General features: G+C 52.4%; 1 protein-coding gene across 2 annotated transcripts in view; it reads left to right on the top strand.

The window, feature by feature from the left end:
- The window catches only part of PRMT8 (protein arginine methyltransferase 8), a 68948-nt gene that overhangs the window by 26257 nt on the left and 21678 nt on the right, over positions 1–21013 (top strand). The window contains exons 1-6 of one of the 2 annotated variants that reach the window (XM_068971644.1): positions 2564–2593; positions 2946–3131; positions 11203–11358; positions 13904–13967; positions 20180–20322; positions 20894–20981. In XM_068971644.1, the coding sequence (XP_068827745.1) occupies positions 2564–2593; positions 2946–3131; positions 11203–11358; positions 13904–13967; positions 20180–20322; positions 20894–20981 (667 nt within the window). Of the gene's footprint in view, positions 1–2563; positions 2594–2945; positions 3132–11202; positions 11359–13903; positions 13968–20179; positions 20323–20893; positions 20982–21013 lie in introns of those variants that run through there. The other variant, XM_068971643.1, reaches the window with a different exon arrangement.

Below are 21013 nucleotides of genomic sequence, written 5' to 3'. Positions count from 1 at the left end.
GGCCATGGTCCCCAAAGAAGCTCCACTGCTTCTCCACCCTTTGCCTATTTGCTGAAGCCACGCCTTCCTGGAACTCTCATGTCCTTCTAAAACTCCCTCCCATCATCCTCAGCCACCAAAATCCATGGAGAACGCCCCACCATCTCAGGTCTCTCTGAATATTCAAGTTGAAGTGACTTCTCTGTACTTTGAACCTACACCACCCCCCATTCCCACCTTCCCCCACCCCCCTGCCCCGGCCCAGAGCAGTTTGCTTGAGTTTTTCCTGTAAAACAAATCTTCCTCCACCATCCAGTGGAGCCTCAAGGGTCTCCGGCTCCCACTAGATCGAGTCCTTTGAGGGCGCAGTACTTGCATGTCTGTTTCTTCCACGGGACGCACAGTGCTCACGGCTGCCAAAGTTCAGCGGGTGTTTGTGGAATGAAACAGGCAGTGATGCCTAGAGGTATCATACAGCTGCTGTTCCCCACCCCAGCCCCCTGGGACAGGGCACCCTGGCCGCCAATAGGCAGATCGCAAGTCCCCTCTCTCTGGAGGAGGCTGAGCTAGGCTGACAGCCTTGGCACCAAGGCTTGGGTCACAGTCAACTCCTTATCCCCTGGACCTGTGATTATTGAAATGAACGGCTCTGAATCCATCCATCATTTGCCTCGCAATGCAATGGGAGGCACATGTGGCACTTTGTAAGTTGGCACCAGGGAAAGAATCTCATGGAGCCTGTGGCAAGGACCTTGGACTCAGAGCTGCCTGGAGCTCAGGGGTGCAGGAGGCCCCTGTGACCTTGACCGTGGAAGAGCCCAGTCCAGGTGGGACTTTCTATCTCCTTAATATATTTTAACGGAGTCAAGATTGGGGTCAGCTTCATGCACAGAGCCCTCTCCAGCATTAGAGGTGACTCTGCAGCCAGCACGGGAGTGTGCAATTGACACAGTCTATTTTTAGCCTCCCAGAGACCGTGACCAACATCCCAAGCGGAGGGTGGGTGCACCTGCCGCATTCTAATGAGGCAGCCCATTGCCTCCCCTGCCGGACAGCCCGGGATAGCGCCGGCCTGGAATCTGATGTTGCTAAACTGGGAAGTCTGCTTATTTCCCAGAGGCTGTAGCCTAGATACACCAGGAAAACGGGACCATCACCACCCACCGAGCTCGCTCCCCTCCAGCCCAGGGCTCTGGGAAGTCTTGGGGCTCTGTCTGCAGGACAGCGGAGGGGATGGACTCGGGTTTCTTGCTCTTGCTCTGTCCTAGGACCTCGCTGTTTCCCTTGCTGGAGAGGAGTAAGTCTGCATTGACCCGGCACACAGATGAGAAAACTGAGGCATAAATAAGGAGATGTTAGTGTGCTCGGAATATTGTTACTACTACTAATGATTGTTGTTGTTGTTCAGTGGCTAAGTCATGTCCGACTTTTAGTGACCCCGTGGACTGCATCACGTCAGGCTTCCCTGTGCTTCATCATCTCCTGGCGTTTGCTCAAACTCATGTCCATTGAGTCGTTGATGCCATCCCACCATCTCGTCCTCTGTCGTCCCCTTCTCCTCCTGTCTGCGATCTTTCCCAGCATCAGGGTCTTTTCCAATGAGTTGGCCCTTCGCATCAGGTGGCCAAAATATTGGAGCTTCAGCTTCAGCATTAACTAACCAATGGTAGTTCATATAATAAAGCGCTTACTATGTGCAGAAAGTGTTCTAAACTCTTTATACGTATTAACTCATCACTTAAAGTAGACTTTTATAAATTTGGGACACCTGGATTTCCTACACTTTGGGAAAGGCAATCTTCTCCTGGCAGAACCATGCTTCTGCAGCGAAACCTGAACATCTGGGCTTCCATCTCCTCCTCTGCCCTCCCCTTAGCTGGTGGAGGAGGAGGGACTGGTCAGTGCTGTGCAGCAGCTGAGGGGGGTGGAACAGAGCTGGCTGTCGGGTCAGGGAACCAGGGATGGGCCATGCACTCACAGGAGGTTGTCTATCAGTGAGGGCACTCGCAGCTCAGAGCAACTTCTGCTGAAGTTCAGAGTCAAACAGTGAACCAGAAGCTGGGGGAGGGCAGACAACATGCATGAGAAACCAGAACCCAGGAGACCTTCATTTCGGGGGCTGGGGGCTGCCTGTGTGCTGGAGAGAAGTCCAGGGGCTTGAACTGCCTAAGAACACAGGTGGGGTTTGTTTTCTTCAAACACATTCATGGTGCCCTGGGCCCTTCTCTGAGCCCTTTCCAGATACCACCGTCCCTAGTCTTCAAGACAGCTCTACGAAGTGGGGACCTTTATATTCCCATTTCAGAGTTGGGGAAACTGAGGCGCCAAGAGGTGAATACCTCTGGCCAAAGTTGTGCAGCTGGTGAGTGGCAGGGATTCATGTTTAAGGGGGCTGGCCCTTGGGATCCATACTCCAGCCATTCTGCTATGGAGTGCTATGTGATGCTATTACCTCTTTCCTTTCATTCTCCTCTAAGGAAAGGTTATTGTCCCCATTTGACAGATATGCAAACTGAGGCATACATGGCCCCAGGTCACCAACTAGTAGGAGACAGAACTGGGTTAAATTCAGGGGGCTTCCCTGATGGCTCAGTGGCCCGTACAGGAGACACAGGTTTGATCCCTGGGTTGGGAAGATCTTCTAGAGAAGGAAATGGCAACCCACTCCAGTATTCTTGCCTGGAGAATCCCATGGATAGAAGAGCCTGGGAGCTATTAGCCCGTGGGGTTGCAAAGAGTCAGATACGACTTAGCGACTAAACAACAGGTAGGTTTGGCTCCCAGGTAAGCACACTGCCACCCACACAGCACGACCATCAGCTTGGGGACACCATCCCTTTGTCACCTTGGCTGGTGGGGCTGATGGAAGCTGGACTAGGGGAGGGGAGGGAGAGGAAGAGGGAGGGCAGAGTCTCAGAGGGCAAGAGGTGGCCAGTGTTCATGCCTGCCCCTCCTCTTTCCCGCAGGTGAGCAGCCCCCCCTCTCAGCCCCCACAGCCGGTCGTCCCAGCCAAGCCTGTGCAGTGTGTCCACCACGTGTCCACTCAGCCCAGCTGCCCAGGACGGGGCAAGATGTCCAAGCTGCTGAACCCAGAGGAGATGACCTCGAGGGATTACTACTTTGACTCCTACGCCCACTTTGGGATCCACGAGGTACGGCATCCTGAGCTGGTGGCCAAGCGAGGCAAGCTGGGTCCTGTGGTGACCGCACGTTTTCCTAGGGCAGCATCCTGCATGCAGTTCTCTGCTGTCGTTAAGGGAGATCTCCCCGAGGCTCAAGGCCAAGGGCCTGTCTCCATCCTGGGGGCTCCCCAGGTAAGAGATCAGGGCCAGGCCTGGAGCCGGTGAGCAAGGGAAAGCATGTGTCTGGGTGCTTCTCAGTCGGAGAGGAAGAGACACTTCTGGGGTCCTTGTTTTATGGTCCAGCATCCTCGCCTCTTTCTGAGCCTGAACCTGAAGGTCCAAGAAGACCAGACATCCTTGGTCCTTGCTACCAGAAGCTTTGCAGCTGGGGTCCTTCTGGCATCTTGATGTGCTGGCTTCAGGCATTGACGGGTCCGCAAGTTCTCCCTGGACCAGCGAGCATCTCCAGGGAGGGTCAGCAGGCTTCCTTGGGAACCTGGGTCTGTCTGACACCCTGATTGATTCTCAGGAAGTTCTTATGTCTAAAGGCTGTCTTCTTCCATAGCAGGGGAGATTGATGATAGCTGCGGAACAGAACAGAGCCTCCTAATGAGCACTTCCTGGCTGCAGTGGGGGGGCACAGGCAGTATTTCTTACCTCCCTCCCCCACCATCTCCAGCACCTCCTCACTCCAAACAAACAACGGACATGAGATGAGCCAAGCGTGCACTCAGGGCTGGCCGCTCTTCTCAGCAAGCTATCCATGTCGTTGCATCGAAGCCCCAAGGACTCTATGAGGGAAGTGTTTCTATGATCCCCCTACAGTACGAAAACGTTTTGAAAAAGGAACAAAGGCTCGCTTGCTATGCAAATGCTTTTTCAAAAGAAGTCTCCGAGCTCCCCTTTCAATTAGATGCTTCTATAAACCCTTCCTGTATCCAAACAGTGACGCTGCATTGCCAAAAGCATGTTTAATAAGTCATAGGCAGCTTTTTCTTTTCCTGAGTGCCTACTCCATTCACGCTGGGTGTTGCTCATGGGAGTTTTATGTTACTGACTCATTTATTCCTCAGGCCAACCCTACGAGGTTGGTATTATTATTTGTCCCCATTTCACAGATGAGGCTATATGACCTTAAGAATCTTATCAACCTCCATTCATCTTTGCTAGTTCCTTGGTGCTCAAGCTGATACTTGGCAGAGCTAGAAATGAAACCTGCACGTTTGTGGCCCCAGGGGCTTCACTCCTAACTTCTAGGCTATATAACGTTTTAAGTGGGTCTTTCTTTCTTTCTTTCTGGAAACTTTGGCTGTGTTCCTGCTGGCCCCTTTGCAGTTTCCCATGGAGGTAGAGGGTGAAGGGGTTTGACCCCCTCTGAAGATGGCTCTCCACATCAGAGCATGGGGCCTGCAGGGAAGGGGCTGGGCCTTGTGTTTATTTCCAGGGTTCCGGGCAAGGGAGCCCTGGGCAGCTGAGCCTGCAACATTTGGCAGTTCCCACTGGGGTTGGGAAGCTCGCGTTCTTTGGTGGCTCAGACGGTAAAGAATCTGCCTGCAATGAGGAGATCTGGGTTTGATCCCTGGGTCAGGAAGATCCCCTGGAGAAGGGAATGGCAACCTGCTCCAGTATTCTTGCCTGGAGAATCCTATGGACAGAGGAGCCTGGCAGGCTACAGTCCATGGGGTTGCAAAGAGTTGAACACAACTGAGCGACTAACATTTTCTTCTTTCTTTTTTATCTGGGTGGGGATGGTGGATGGAGCCCTGTCCTAGGGAGACAGGAAGGGTGCTCTCAAGAGCTTCCCTCCTCAGGACCCTGCCTCTAATTAAAGGACAGGCCTGGGACTCTGGGTACCTGTCTCAGAGCAGGATCTTAGGAAGAGGCAGCAGTTCTGAGTCAGGCTTCAGTCATGTCAGACTCTTAGTGACCCCGTGAACTGTAGCCCACCAAGCTCCTCTGTCCATGGGATTCTCCAGGCAAGAATACTGGAGTGGGTTGCCATTTCCTTCTGCACTGAAGGCAGATTCTTTACTGCCTGAACCACTGGGCCAATAGTTCTGGGGGGTCCCCAAATGCCCCCCTGGGCCCCCTGTTAGGGACCAGCTGACTGTGGTGTGCCCCTCCCGGCTGCCCCACTCCCTTTGACCCCTCCACCCACCACAACACATGTGGGCAGGATGTTCTCTCTGAGCTGTTACACCTCTACGATTCCTTCAGGTCAGGGTTCCCGCCTCTGACTCAGGCACTCAGCACACTGTCTGATTCGTACAGGTTTGTTGAACTAGAGGGTCGTCTCCTCACTTTGGCACTGCTGGTCCCTCCATGGCCAGGCATCTGGAGCGTCTGATGTCCCCCTGGGGGGAGCCACCCAGGCTCACCTCCTACAGACAGTATGACCAGGTTCCCTCCATTTCATGTGTCCCTGGAAAACTCACACCTGCTCGTGAACACATGTGAGTGGAGTGCGGACTGAATGAGCTTGTGAACCTGGAGTAGACAGAGGATCTACATTCTCTCCTTAGTAACCTGTCCTAGAATAGTTTACCAGACCTTTGCATCAGGAAGTACTTCTGACGACCCAGCTAAAATCCTTCAGGTCATCACGGGGGGCCATCCCTAGATCCTGGCCCCTGGGGAAACGTAAGAGTCTTTAATAGTGGTGGGGGCTAACTAGCTTCCCTTCACCCCTAAACTCCCCTCCAGCCCTTTCATCTCTGTGATTGTCCACTGTGAAAGGAGGTTGGGGCATGTGGATGGCCTCCTCCCGTGATCCTTTGCAGAGAGCACCTGTTCATTTCTCTGTTATCAAACACCAGAGGTCCCCTCTCTATGCCAGATGGCTCATGGGGATGCCTTTACTTCCCCAGTCTGTACGAGACCCACATCTCACAGCCCACCTGGAACCGAGCTGGCCACTCAGCAGGCTTCTCCCATCATCAACAAGCCCCTCACGTGGGCCGGCAGTGGTACTGCCAGCTCACTGATTCATAGTGACCAGCAAGTGTTTAGGAAATACGGTGCGGACAGGGTTGGGTTTGATTAGTCTGGAAATACAAACGACAAGTGCCCAGTGTGCTGTGTGTTGGCGGGGTGGGGCGGTGGGGGGGGCACCGTCGGAGGTTGGAGGGCACAGTGGGAGGTGATTCGGAACACTTCTGGTCTTGCATCCTATGGTCCCCCCAGAGCTGACTCCACGCTTGGCCTTGGGAAGGCAAGAGACAGGGAGAGGAGGACCGTGAATCCTGTCCCATGGCCTCTGCGAGAAGGAAGGAGCAGAAGCAACATATGTCCTTGTGTGCAGAGGAGAGGGGCCCGGCCCCACGACCTGGCCCCACGACCTCTGAGATCCCGCCTCAGCTGCCAGAAGAATCAAGCCCAGCAGGGCCGTGTTCCCAGCTCCCCCCAAGCCCTGGGCGCCCCACCCGCTCCCAGCCAGCTCTCTTCTTTTGACAGTCTTGCTGCAGATTCTTTTTGAAATAGATTCCTCAGGGCTGCATTTCCCAGCCATTTGTCAATGTCCTGCCATGTGTTCAGTGGGCAGGAGACAAAGTCACCCACAGCTGGGGGTGGGAACTGCTGCCACCGAAGAGAGGCATGCCCCTGTCTGAGTGTCTGGAGATGTCTCTGGGCTGTTCTCTTTCAGGAGGGATTAAAGCAAGGGCGTGTAGGGAGGGATGGGAGGCAGGGAGATAGCCCTTGCTATGTCACAACTTCTCTTCCCCCAGAACTAGTGCCTTTGGACCGAACTCCTGTGGCCTGGAGCCTTAAGGAAGGGCAAAGGGGGCCAAAGAAATGACAAAAGATGATGAATTGAAGGGGACCCTGGGGAGATCCCTTTTAGCGATAGCAGGATCTGCAGAGATGCTGGGCTGATCTAATTCCATTGGGAAAGGCAGTGAGGAGTTTGAATTATGAGTATGACTGGGAGAATCCTGAATCTTTGTCATATTTTTGCCTCCATTCCCCACTCACCCTCAACAGTCTCCTCCCAGAGGTGGAAAGGGTCCTCATTTCACAAAGATCCAGAGCTAAGCACTTTTGTAATACTTCCTTCACTTATTTGGTCATGACAGCAACCCCATGAAGTAGCTGCTCTCATTATCCCATTTTTCAAATGAGACTAAGACGCAGAAGGATGAATGATACTCTGGGCCTGCCGGAGAGCTCACTGGAGCTATGATTTGCATGCAGGTGCCCTGGCCCCTTCCTTACAGAGCACGGATTACACACTGTGCCCCGTGCCTGGTTCCGGGGATGCCATCTTGCAGTCTTGTTGGCTCTCAGTTTTGCGGCCTTGTATTTTTCTGATGTCAAGCGATCTTGCAGTGTTTGGTCTCAGAGAGCTTCTGGAAGGAAAGGCACAAACTCACTTTCAAAGTATTTAGACTGAGACATGAGTTCAGTCTAACCAAACCATCCCCTTATGCAGCTTCTAAGATAACCAAAGATATGAGCCTTGGGGCGGCACAGGAAACAGTGGCTGGACTGAAACGCAAGCACAAATACTTTTAGCTCCTGTAGTTGAATTCCAAGGCCCTGATAGATGAATTAAATTCCCCCATCTGAATGAATCCTACTCGACTCCTAACCTGCTCAACCCCTGATTGGACTGAACTGACCAACTCACCATTCTAGCAGCCTAGAAAGAAAGGCCATTCCCACTTAGAGAAACAACTGACTTCAGCTACTATTGTTCCTTAGACACCATCCATGGCATAAAGAATGAGTGGCAAGACTTGAGAAGAAACAAGAGAATTTTGTTCACAGTCAAGAGAAAGATCAGTCAATAGAAACAGATCTACAAGCAAGCCAGGTGTTGGGCTGATTAGATAGAGATTTGTAAATAGCTATCAGTATAATAAAAATGATTCTTAAAAATTTCTAGGGAGAGGTAATGGATGTAATAGGCGAAACTGAAATCTTCCAACTGAAAAATACAGTATCTAAACCAAATATTTGCTGGGTGGAATTAATAACAAATAGGATACACAGAAGAAAATATGTATGAATATGAGGACAGGAGAGAAAGAAATCATTGAAACTGAAGAACAGAGAGAAAAAAATTGACGAGTGAAACAGAGGCTCGATGAACTGTAAGGCAGAATTAAGGGGTAAAGCATGTGAGTAATTGGAATTCAAGAGGAGAAGAGAAAGAATGGGACAGAAAAAAAATGTTTGAAAAAATATGGATGGATAAATATCTAAAATCGATTTTAGAAAAGGCCAGTAACCTTCTGGATTGATTTGCTCAAACAATGAAACCACATCAGAGACAGCCCTGCAGTCGTCACCTGACTATGAGGATCCATGGTCACTCTCGAAGTTCCACCTCTCTTCTGCACAGGCCAAATGGACAAACTGAATGCAGATGTGGGTTTCCTGGAAATAGTCTCGTGGTCTCATGGATCTCATGAAACTAGTGATCCAATAGTTCAGAGCCAGTGCCCAATAATCCTCAAAAACCTGTTTATTTTCCTTTTCCAAGGAAGACACACTACTAAATGCCTACAGGTTTTCTAGGAGGAAGACATGGAGAAAGATGGACAGTACACACTTCAGGCAGTGTGACAAGGCTTCTTCTCCTATAATGCAGCCTCCCTTTCATTCGAGGAATTCTGAGTCTGTAAACTGGCTTAGGTCTGGGAATCCCTTGAGGAGTGATGACCCTGTTTTGGTGATTCAAGCCAGACTTCCATTCACTAGACCTGTAGCTTTTCTACTGAAACAGAACAAGTAAGAATTTAGTATGCTTCTCATGACTTATTTTCTAGAAGTATTTTAATTAACCGGTCGCCCCCTAGGGTTTGGTGAGCCAAGCTCTTACAAATACAGCTCTGGCTCTCCTGTCCTTCACACTCTCCTCATCTTTGGCGATTACATGCTACAAATTGGCCCCTGCTACCCCAGGATCCCAGCTGGATGTTGATCCCATGGTAACTTGGATCTCAGTTCCCAGCATAATTTCTGACCTAGAGAGAAGGGCACACAGAGCTGGTCAAGGATGCTGGACTTCCCCTATAAACTTCTGCCTCACAGCGGTGGGTCTGTTCTCTGGCATTGGTGTGTGGGTCTCGCATGACAGATGTGTTTTAACTTTCCAATCTCCCTGACTCTTTTTGGATACCTTCCTTTTCTGCTTATCAGGGATGTGCTGGCACTTCCAATTCATTCAGCGTCAACTGACTTTGACCATGTTTCCTTTGACCAACCACAACCATTAGAGGCACTCCAAGCCCCTGGAGGTAAAACAGTGGAGCCACAATCTTTGCTCGCGGACCCATGTCAGTAGACTGGGCTCAACCCAACTTTATGTTCCCTTCCAACTGTTCTCTCGCTCTTCTTAAACAGCACCCCCCCCCAACTGTTCCCCAGATTCCCATCTGCATAAGTTAAAGGACCGTGTAGTTATTTTGGTGTGCGTCACCCCTCCTCCTGCGTCACTCTTTGTGCCTTGCTATTTTCTTGTTGTCTAGTCACTAAGTTGTGTCTGACTCTTCATGACCCCGTGGACTGTAGCTTGCCACACTCTTTTGTCCCTGGGATTCTCCAGGCAAGAATACTGGACTGGGCTGCCATGCTCTCCTCCAGGGGATTTTTCTGACCCAGGGCTCAAACCCAGGTCTCTTGCGTCTCCTATATCAGCGGGGGTGGGGATGGTTCTTTGTCTCTAGCACCACCTGGGAAGCCCCATACTGGTACAGTTGCTTGCAAAGTAACACAAATACTCCTCAGAACCACCCTCACCAACCCTATCCCAGGTGGCACTAGGGGTAAAAACAACCCACCTGCCAACGCAGGAGACGTAAGAAACACGAGTTCGATCCCCAGGTCAGGAAGATCCCCTGGAGGAGGAAATGGCAACCCACTCCAGTATTCTTGCCTGGAGAATGGGCCACAGTCCATGGGGTTGCAAAGAGTCCGACACGAATAAGGCGACTTAGCACAGCACAGTGCATACGGGTAAGACTCTTCAGAAAAAGGAAAACAAGCTTTCTTGGGCAAGGGTAGAAGGTGCTTTTGCTGGCAGACAAGACTGTGCAATTTAGGAACGTGAAGTCCCAGCTTCACCCGAATCTGCTTGTATGTTCCCATTCCAGTTCTCAGGACCTCATTCTTTCCCAGTCAATGACTCAACTTTAACAAAGAGACCCTGCAAGGATAGGGGATTCAATCCATGTTGTCATTCAGACAAGATTAGACTTTGGCTTTGCTTTTCAGAAATCTTGACCTTGCAAGAAAATAAGAGTTTCACGCCCCGCTTTTATTCTTTTCTTCCTTTTTTTTTTCCTCCTAGAAGTCATAGAAGTTTTCAGGTGCTAAATGAGCTGGGAATTTAAGTCCCTGAGCTCATCATTTTCTTCCTTTAAGTTTTCTAGTACAATTAGCAATGACCAACCAACCAATCAATCCACCCCATTAAAATGCTCTAAGGTTGCAAATACTTGGTCACTCAGAGTCCTGTCTTTGGTAGGAACTTTATCACAGATATCTAAGGCTAAAATCTGAGTAACTCTTTTGCCATTTCACCAGAGCCCTCTTCACCAATGGCAACAGATTCATTAATGCCTTTAAATCTAATCAGATCAGAGAACCAATCCCAGAAAACTCAGAACTTATTCAGAGAACCCATCTTTAAGCTCTGTTCCTTAGGAGTTATTCTTGGTACCTCAGGCAATTGTGTAAGGTCATTGTCTCCATGTCTCATGGTGGAGTTGAAGTCCAGGGCACGTAATCAGGAAAGGAGCAAGAATGACAGTTCTCTCACCACAAAAGAAAGTTCTGCTTTGGGTCTAACTTAAATCCCTCACGCTGTGCTCATACTTCCCCCTTATTTTGGTTTTTGAGAAATCGGAGCCTTCCCAGGTCTGGACGGGAGTTTAACCTCCTTTGAGGGTACAAAGCGACCTTCCCGGGGCAGACTTTTAGGGCACTGTGTGTCCTATGTGGGTGCCCTGGCCTAGCCATGCTTTTCCGTGGCTCGTCCTCATGACAGAGCTGAGGTCCCTGAAGAACTTGGCAGGACAGCCCCGGGGCCGTGTGACCCTGTAGGTGTGTGGCCAGGTGCCCTAAACACATTGACTCTGCCTTTCCTTCCACACAGGAGATGCTGAAGGATGAGGTGCGGACGCTCACTTACCGGAACTCCATGTACCACAACAAACATGTGTTCAAGGACAAGGTGGTGCTGGACGTGGGGAGCGGCACCGGGATCCTCTCCATGTTTGCTGCCAAGGCAGGGGCTAAGAAGGTGTTCGGGGTGAGCATGGCCTCTGCGGGGACACTGGCCCTTCCTGGTCCTTCTGGCCCTTCCCAGTTCCCGTCCTTGCTGGGGTCACACGCACCCTGCAGGAGGCAGTCAGTCATGGCTCTCGGGAGGCAAGCAAGCTCCTTAGCTCCCTGTCACCTGGGCATTGCTCCTGGCCCTGCCCTGGAGCTGCTGATGTGTGTACAGGATTTTGACTTTTCTGAAACCATTTTGGGCTCATCGTTACCTCAGAGTCCTTAGTCCTATGTGGGCTTGAGAGGCAGGGCAGGGTGGCTACACCTGTGAGCTCTGGTTGGAATCTCCGCTCTTCCACTCCCAATAGGTATGACCCAGACTATTCACTTCTCTTCTGTACCTCAGGGTGACTACAAGGAGGGGATGAGTTTAATACACAAATCAAGTGCTTAGCACAGTGCTTGGTGCAAGTCAAATGCCCAGTCTTTATTAGCAGAGTTGGGAGGGGGCCTCAGCGCTAACGAGACAGCCTCCTTCCTCTGTTCTTTAAAGGCAAGCTGATAGCTTTCATCCTGCTCTTCTGACTCCTGCAGCCTCTCCAGCTAGAGGTGGTGATGGGGGACCCACTGGGAGAGCTCCCGCAATGCAGCTGGACGCAGCCCCAGGACGGGGGGCTGGGAGGGTCCAGAACTGGGGAGAAACTGAGAAAGCAGAGCTCTGAGCTGCTGGCTGACATAGTGGGTCTAGGGCTGGAAAACGGGAATTCATCTTGATCAAAATACAAGGCACGCTGCAGTTAAACACACAGCGTGTGACAGGACGGCCCAATGTAGAGGCCGGCGGAAAGCTTTTGATGGTCCTTCATTAGCTGAACCATCCTGCAGCTTGTCTCAAGATCCCGCCCCCTGCCAGGCTCCTGGTTGACTAGAGCCTCAAACTCCCCTGCACCCCACAACCCCCTGCCTGAACAACATCCCCCTCCATGCCTTCCTTAATGGCTCAGATGGTAAAGAAACTGCCTGCAATTCAGGAGACTGTAGTTCGATCCCTGGGTTGGGAAGATCCCCTGGAGAGGGAAATGGCAACCCATTCCAGTATTCTTGCCTGGGGAAGCCCATGGACAGAGGAGCCTGGTGAGCTACAGTCCGTGGGGTTGCAAAGAGTCAGACACGACTGAGCAACTAACACTTTCACTTTACATGCCTGACTTGAAAGATACCCAGGTCCTGGTTGGAAGGGGTCTCAGGGCGGTCTCAAGGCCCCTCTGGTGTAGCCTTGACCAGCAGAGCCGTGATGTACTTGCTGAGGTCCAAGTAGAGGGTGCAGAGCCAGCCCGGCTGTACACGGCCAAGTCCTGCTGTCTCCACGGCACTGCCTCTCCCCACCCTCTAACCTTCCTTTCTTCATGGGGCCTCTTCCTCAGGATGGGGGGGTCTGGTCAAGGGACTGATTCCCTTCCAAGGTGCTCACAGAGCCTCAGGGCTTGGTGTACACCCCCTGTGACTGCCTCCGTCCTCCCTTCAGGGGCTCTCTGAGGTCCCCGCTCAGCTCCAGAGTCTCACAGGAGCCCAGGGCAGAGCCAAGCAAGGCAGGGCAGCCATCATTCGCTTCCAAGTCAGGGGGCTTCAGCTGCAGGTTTTGATGGCTGCTCCTCTGTTTCTAGCACCCGGGAAACAGGTTTTCTACCATCAGACTGGGGCTTGTTCTCCTGCTGTTCCCACAAGGTCTTACTCTCAGCTGAAAGTCAATGAATTTCTTGAACATCTTAGCCCTTTGCTTAGGAGGGGCTTCCCTGGTGACTCAGGTGGTAAAGAATCTGCCTGCAATGCAGGGGACTGGGGTTCGATCCCCAGGTTGGGAAGATCCCCTGGAGGAGGAAATGGCAACCCACTCCAGTATTCTTGCCTAGGAAGTTCCATAGACAGAGAAGCCTGGCAGGCTACAGTCCATGGGGTCACAAAGAGCTGGACTCGACTGAGCAACTAACACTCTCACACTTTACTTAGGAGATGTGGAGAGCCTGGCAAGACTTCTAGCTTAAGAAGAATCAATTCTTTCAAAGGTGGAGATGGCAGAAGGAGTTAGGGTTAACACAAGTCTGCCCATGGGGCGGGGAAGGGTCTCAAGACGTCCTGAGTCCCTGACCTGCCCTTTCCGATGGCCTTTCTTGTGGACGGTACCCATTTAGCCAGGGAGGGCCAGGGGAAGGAGGATGACAGCAGGAAGGCTCATAGTCGCTCTGGGGACTCGGCCTTCCCACCTCCTTCACCCCACCACCCCCAAGACAGTGGCCATGCCAGGGGAGTTGCCAGGCCTGGTTGTTCCTACCAGATCTCCCAAGTCAGAGGCCAACCTCTCCACTGCGGGGCAAAAGCAGCCAGTTTAGTGGGAGAGCCACTGGCCTGTGCTTCGGAAGTGTTGCAGGTTAGGTTTCCATCTGTCACGAAGTAGCCATGTGGCCTTGGGTAGGTCATCGCACCCCCAGGCCTCAGCACCTCCTGAGCACCTCTGTTCTACTGGCCCTAAATTGCATGCTGTGATTCTTTTAATGCCTGGCTCCTTTGCTCTGTATCCCCTCCAGATTGAATGCTCCAGTATTTCTGACTACTCAGAGAAGATCATTAAGGCCAACCACTTGGACAACAGTAAGACTCACCTCTGCCTGCTTTCCTGTGGAGGGAGGGGCGAGGGGTTTGTACTTCCTTGTTTGGGTGGCAGAGACTGATGTAAGACCACTTGGCCTTGAAAAGGTGGAGGCCAGCCACTGCCTTATTAGCAGGACTGTGTCCACAGGGCTCAGAGTTTCCCAGTCCCTGCCAGGCCGGCCAAGGGCACGTCTGTCCCAGCTCAGCCTGCGCTGAACCCAGCCTGAGGCTAAAACCTTCATTTCCAAGCCCTCTGCTTGGCCCCAGCTGTCCCTCCTCCTCCCGTTCCCTCTCAATGCCTCCAGCCCTATGTCCACTGAGCAACATCCCAGCAGATCCCAGGCTCTGTATTTGGAGAAAGGTCGTCTTCTCATGCCCACAGGCCCCGCTGCTGATGGACTGTCTTGGCAAGTAGCTTGCCCCTGGTAGTGAGACCCTCTTACAGCTAGTCTGAGCACAAGGAGCTGTATTTCCTTCCCTTCTCCTCATTCCTTTCCCAGGTGTTTGTGATCTCCTTGGCCCCTCCCCCTGGGACTCATCTTGAATATGCTCACCCTCATGAGGACCCCTAATCAGAATAACTCCTGTATCTCCCATCCCCCAGTATTCTTGCCCGGAGAATCTCCGTGAACAGAGGAGCCTGGTGGGCTACAGTCCTTGAAGTCGCAAAGAGTCGGACACGACTGGAGCGACTTAGTATGCGCGCACACACTGGATCGGTTTCCTGTGTGTGGTCACCACCTCCTGCTCTCCCACCTGCCATGCAGTGCTGGGCTCCCACCCCTGGCTGGGCAGGCCCCTGGCGTGGATGCCCAATCTCTGGGCTCAGGCTCAGGTGGGCGGAGCCTGGCTGCCCCTGCTGACCACGCGCCTCCAAGGGTGAGCCCCTGCTCATCACGTGGCCTCAGACCCCATCTGGCCTGTCTTTTGCTAGTGGCATCTTCTCAGCCCACCTCGTGGCTCCAGGAGAGAATCATTCCCTGCTCTGTGTTTCAATGGCTCACATTTGATTCTGTGCTATGGAGGCAAAGACCTGGGAGGGACAAACAGTTGTCCCCAGGTGGATGGCCACCCCCATGGCCCATGCTTATCCTCTTCATACAGGTCTGGGGGGGTCTTTTCAAGGCAAAGCGTGTTCTGCCTTGGCATGTATACTAGAAAGAGGACAGCTTGGCTTCCATGGAAATGCTTCTGAAACGTGGCAACAGCCAATTGTGTGGGTCTCAGGAGCGTAGGTGTAGAGACATAAATAACAACCCAGGACATAAAATACCTGCTACCCAGAATCAATCAATCTCCCTCCCTCTCCACCTCCGTACGGCTCCCTGGATGGGTTTGTTCCCAGGCAGACGTGCACCTCCACACGGCCACCTGCAGGCGTGCGTGTGGCCTTCACGTGGCTCCTGCCACCCACGTGGCCCACACACGTGCTCAGATCAGGGTGTCGTCTCGGACACCAGGGCTGACAGCCGCCACTTCCTCTCTTTGCCCGCCCAGGAGACCCATAGTTCTAGGAGACAAATGCTAATCCGTTGACTTTTCAGAACACTGAAGGGAATAGTCGGGCCCTCCTTTCTCTTCTTCTGCCCTGGAGCATGAAGGTCACGCATGCAGAAGCCCGAGGAGAGTGTGAGGCACAGAGAGGCAGCAGGAAGGGCTTCATCAGGTGGCTCCCCTTCTGAGCCCCGGCTCCTGGTGCAGGAGACGCCGCCACACTCAACTCGCAGGATTACGGGGGGATTAGAGTGAATACACGCGACGGGCCTGTACAGCAAGCCTTAACTGTAGATCTTTCCGGCTTTATGTTCTGCACTTTGCTCATTCCTGGTCACGTATCCCAAGCCTTTTGTAGACGATACTTGAATTCTCTGCCCTGTAGCATCCCTCCATGCTTGCGGCCATCCAGTCCTGGGACGATTCCCCTGATGAGGGTCCCACCAGCAGCCACCTGGGGCTGTGATGGTTTGAAGAACTTCCTTCCGCTGGAGTCTGCCTCTCTGCAGCCTGACCACAATGCTCTGGGTCATCACTTTGGGACCACACAGAGTAAGGGGCCCCTTCACCAGGCAGCCCTACTCTCACAGATGCAGGGACACAGCCCCCGTTCCTTCACCCGTGGCTTTGGTTTCAGCCCCCTTCTCCTTGGGCCATGCGCCAGCATCCCTCTCACCCTGGCAGAGGATGCTCTGGCTCCCTTAGCAGCTGTGGGGACCTCAGGCCACACTGGCGCTCAGCTGGCATCAGCCGATGATCTGCAATCTACCCACATGTGTCTGCCTAGCTGCAACTCCTCACCTCTGTCCAGTCTGTGGATACTTTGAATCCAAACTGAGAATCACACCTTATCTACATATCAAGCCTCATGTTGTTAGGTTTGGTTCTTCCTTACAATCTACTGGGCTTCCCTTGTGGCTCAGCTGGTAAAGAATCTGCCTGCAATGCAGGTGACCTGGGTTCGATCCCTAGGTTGGGAAGGTCCTTTGGAGAAGGGAAAGGCTACCCACTCTAGTATTCTGGCCTGGAGAAGTCCATGGACTGTATAGGCCAGGAGGTCACAAAGAGTCAGACACAACTGAGCGAGTTTCACTTTGGCACTTTCACTATAATCTACTCGGAGTCCCTAGGCAGATACAGAGGCTTCCCTCGAGGCTCAGTGACAAAGAACCTGCTTGCCAATGCAGGAGATGCAAGAGATGTGGGTTCAATCCCTGGGTAGGGAAGATCCCTTGGAGGAGGAAATGGCAACCCACTCCAGCATTCTTGCCTGGGAAATCCCATGGACAGGGTAGCCTGACAAGCTACAGCCCCTGGGGTTGCAAGGAGTCCAATAGGACTGAGCACGTACGCAGGAGTCCCCAGAGCCTTGCTCTTTGGGGATCACTGTTCTCTGCGAGGCGCCATCTACATAAGGAGGAGCTGGGGTGGAGGCAGTGGGGCCGCCCCTGTAGGCTGGTCTAATCCAGTTCAGCTCTGAGCCAGCACCTCTGAACACAGTCAGGGAACAGCTGTGAATTTGCACAATAATCGGTCAGCTTCCACTCCAGAGAGGCTGTGGAGAAGGTGCCTTGCCAGTCCGGACGTGGGGCCTGGCATGGTAGTTGAGAACTCTGGCAGGTTCACCCTCAGTTCCAAAAGATCAGCTTGTGATCTTGGGCACCCAACCTTCTGTACCTCCATTTCCTGCTCTGGGAAATGGGAACGACAGTGAGACAGACCACAGAGGGTTTCACAGAGCTACCATATTTTCAGTGAATTTGCAATATGGATGCAGGGCATTTGGTGGCTTGAAATTGGCCTCAGTGGGAGTATTTATGTGGAGAAACAGGCAGATGCTGCAAGTCAGGGTATCCTTCCTTCCTGGAGAACCCCCTGTTAAGTGTCTCCCAGCACAGCTCTGTGTAAAGCACGACAGCGTACATGTGCCATTAGCAGCCAATACATGTTAGCTATTGTTATGATTATTTCATTCATTAACTTGACTAATAGGCTGGTCCAAAGAAGGGATGAGGTTAATCAGATATAATGGCTGTTAATGAACCTGTAGTGGCTCTTGGAAATGGCTGCTTCCCTCAGAGGCAGCCCATGAATAATTCCAGGACTGGGTTCATGCACCCACCCCTGGGGGAGGGATGTCACCCACAGTCTGGGCCCCGGGCCAGATGCAGGGGAGCTGGGGAGAAGAGCACAGATGAGCTCTGTGCTCTCATGATGCTTACAGTCTCAGGGAGGGCACAGACACAAAAGCAAGTGGACACACAACATCCCAATAGAATCACAAATGGTGCAGCGCTCTGGAGGACAGGATGGAGCAGTTGAGAAAGCTGGGGTCTGCTTTGGATGGGGTGGCCACCCAGGCGTGTCTGACTCTGCTCATACCGTGGGCGAGGGCCTCACTCCCAGCCCTGCTGCCCGTGACACCACGGCTGAGCCAGAACAGGGCAAGGGTGGGAGTGTCTACACCACAAACAGCAGTGGGTGGTCAGGTCGCGATCCTGTCCGTGTGCAGATGCAGGACGGGGGTCTCAAGTGGCTTTTACCAGGTTGACCAGCAGGCCTGGATTTCTCTTCAACTTTTTGTTTTATATTAGCGTGCGTGTGCTCAGTCGTGTTTGTCTCTTTGCGACCCCATGGACTGTAGCCCACCAGGCTCCTCCATCCATGAATTCTCCAGGCAAGAATACTGGAGTGGGTTGCCATTTCCTTCTCCAGGGGATCTTCCCATCTCAGGGATCGAACCTGCCACTTCTGCATTGGCAGGCAGATTTTTTATGACTCTGCCATCTGGGAAGCCTTATTTTATATTGAGAGTGAAAGTGTTTGTCGCTCAGTCGTGTCTGACTCTGCAACCCCATGGACTGTAGTCCACCAGGCTCCTCTGTTCATGGGATTCTCCAGGCAAAAAAACTGGAGTGGGTTGCCATTTCCTTCTCCAGGGGATTTTCCCAACCCAGGCATCGAACCTGGGTCTCCCACATTTCAGGCACATTTTTTTACCAACTGAGCCACCAGGGAATCAAACTGACAATGTTGTGATAGTTTCAGCAGAGTGACTCAGCTGTACATATACATTCTCCCCCGAACTCCCCTCCCATCAGGCTCAGGCCTAGACTTTGGCATCCTCTTTTGACATCCTGGGGGAATTCCTGGTGGCAGAGTGGTAAAGAATCTGCTTGCCAGTGCAGAAGATGCAGGCTCGATCCCTGAGCCAAGAAGATACCCTGGAGAAGGAAATGGCAACCTGCTCCAGTGCTCTTGCCTGGAGAATCCCGGGGACAGATTAGCCTGGTGGGCTACGGTCCAGGGGGCTGCAGAGTCTGAACACAACTGAACACATGCAGGTCATCGTTTACTTTCCCCAGAAAAGCTCAGGCAGCGGGTGGTCTTTCAGAGGATGGTGAAGGATGAGTTTCCTTCTAGAGGAAAGGTTCTGATGGAAACAGCCAACTCATCCATCACCCTGTCAACTGCACAGCAGCATCCAGGATAGCTTTTGCTGGGATCTTCACAGCAATGAATGCAAAATGAGCCCCCAGATGAAGTGTACGTCTGTCTTGAATGATCAAAAACTCAACTGAGAAGTTTCTCCTGCCGTAGAGGGAGGGACAGGTCTGGGAAGGGACTCAGGGGCAGAGGATGTTTAGAGCAGGGGCTTTGCCTAAATCCTATGCACCTTACGTCTCAGTCATCCAGTCACCAAGGAAACAATGTCAGTGTTTGTTGCGAGCTTGCCCTTCACCTGTGTCATTTCATTTCATCAGTACAGCCTCTTGCCAAGTAGATGTCACTTCTCCTGATTGTTCTCTGGATAACTGGAGTTCAGTCAAGTAACTTGTGGAAAGTCGTACAGCTAATCATGAGAAGACCCAGCACTTAAAGCCAGTTTTCTTGAGTGCAAAGCCCATACTCTTGTCAAAACACCAAGTCCCCTCTTCTCTAACACTAGCCAGGCATCCTCGGGGCTGAGCCCGGGCTGTGAACAGATGAAGTGGCGGCAGTCTCTCAGCCTCCTGTGGGTTTGAGTTGTCACGGTAGCCTGGTGGGGTTGGGGCCCTGGCAAGGGTATGGGTCATTGGTTATCAGACCTGGGCTCTGTTTCCATCGTGATCCTTGAACCCCTCTAAGCCTCACTTTCCTTAAACATGAGAATGAGAATGCTGTGTCTGCTTCGAGGACTTGTTGGGACATAGTGTCCATCCTGGGCTTAGCACAGCACGGGCCCTTAGTTGTTCAGTTGCTCAGTCGTGTCTTTGCGACCCTATGGACTGCTGCATGCCACACTTTCCTGTCTTTCACCGTCTCCAGGAGCTTGATGAAACCCATGTCCACTGAGTCAGTGATGCCATCCAACCATCTCAACCTCTGTTGCCCTCTTCTCCTCCTGCCTTCAATCTTTCCCAGCATTGGGGTCTTTTCCAATGAGCTGGCTCTTCATATCAGGTAGCCAAAGTATTGGAGCTTCAGCTTCAGCATCAGTCCTTCCAGTGACTCTTCAGGATTGATTTCCTTTAGGATGGACTGGTTGGATCTTAACTGCCCAATACACTTCAGGAGGAACCACACAAGGAGTCTTCAGCCCTTAGTATAAACTGGCATGGTGAAGGGAGAGAAGAATCAGAACCGCGCTGACCCCTGCAGATCGATCTCGTCCTGATGCGGGGTGCTTCCCGGCCTGGGTCCCTGCAAAGTGCGGCCATGGGGTTCTTATTTTGCAGTCATCACCATATTCAAGGGGAAGGTGGAGGAGGTGGAGCTGCCCGTGGAGAAGGTGGACATCATCATCAGCGAGTGGATGGGCTACTGCCTGTTCTACGAGTCGATGCTCGCCACCGTCATCTTCGCCAGGGACAAGTGGCTGGTGAGCCTGCTGCATGCTGTCCCCTGGTTGCCCCGCCGGCTGCCTGGCTGTTCAGCCCCCGCCTGTAGCCGAGGGAGACTACGAGGACTTCAGAGAGGACCTGGGCTGCAGGGTCACCGCTCCCAGACCCCTCTCTTTAGACTAGATCTGCCTCTGGGGGACAGAATGAGCGTTCGTAGGTCTAACCTTGGCCTTTTTTGCCATAATAGATCCATTGTTTGCTGTCCAAAGTCTATGCTGGTCAAGAAGTACTAAGGGTTTGCATGGCTGCCAGTAAGCCAGTGTGCTTTTGACCTTAGCTTCTCCAGACTGAGAAGTCAAAACATCTTCCACCGCCCTCACTGGACACATCTCTGCCCGTCCACATTTGTCCTATGGGCCCCACCTCGGCCCCTTGGGTTTTTCCTGGTGCCTCCCCACCCAGCCCTCTCCCTGGCCGAGGTGACAGTCTGCTGCATGAGGAATGCTGGCGAGGGGGTGCTTGTCTGGTGACTCTATGTGCAGTTCAAAAATGTATGTCTTTGTCAGGTGAATAGATTACGAGACCCATTTCCCCACAATTCATCAACAGAAACCTGGAGGGCTTATGTTTCCAGACCGGGCAGCTTTGTACGTGGTAGCAATTGAGGACAGACAGTACAAGGACTTCAAAATCCACTGTAAGTCACCTTTGCATTCTCTGCTGGGCTTT

This window comes from Capricornis sumatraensis, chromosome 4, assembly GCF_032405125.1.
Source record: "Capricornis sumatraensis isolate serow.1 chromosome 4, serow.2, whole genome shotgun sequence".
NCBI lineage: Eukaryota > Metazoa > Chordata > Mammalia > Artiodactyla > Bovidae > Capricornis > Capricornis sumatraensis.
The sequence above is the reverse complement of the archived record's forward strand: the minus strand, read 5'-3'. Positions and strand labels throughout refer to the sequence as shown.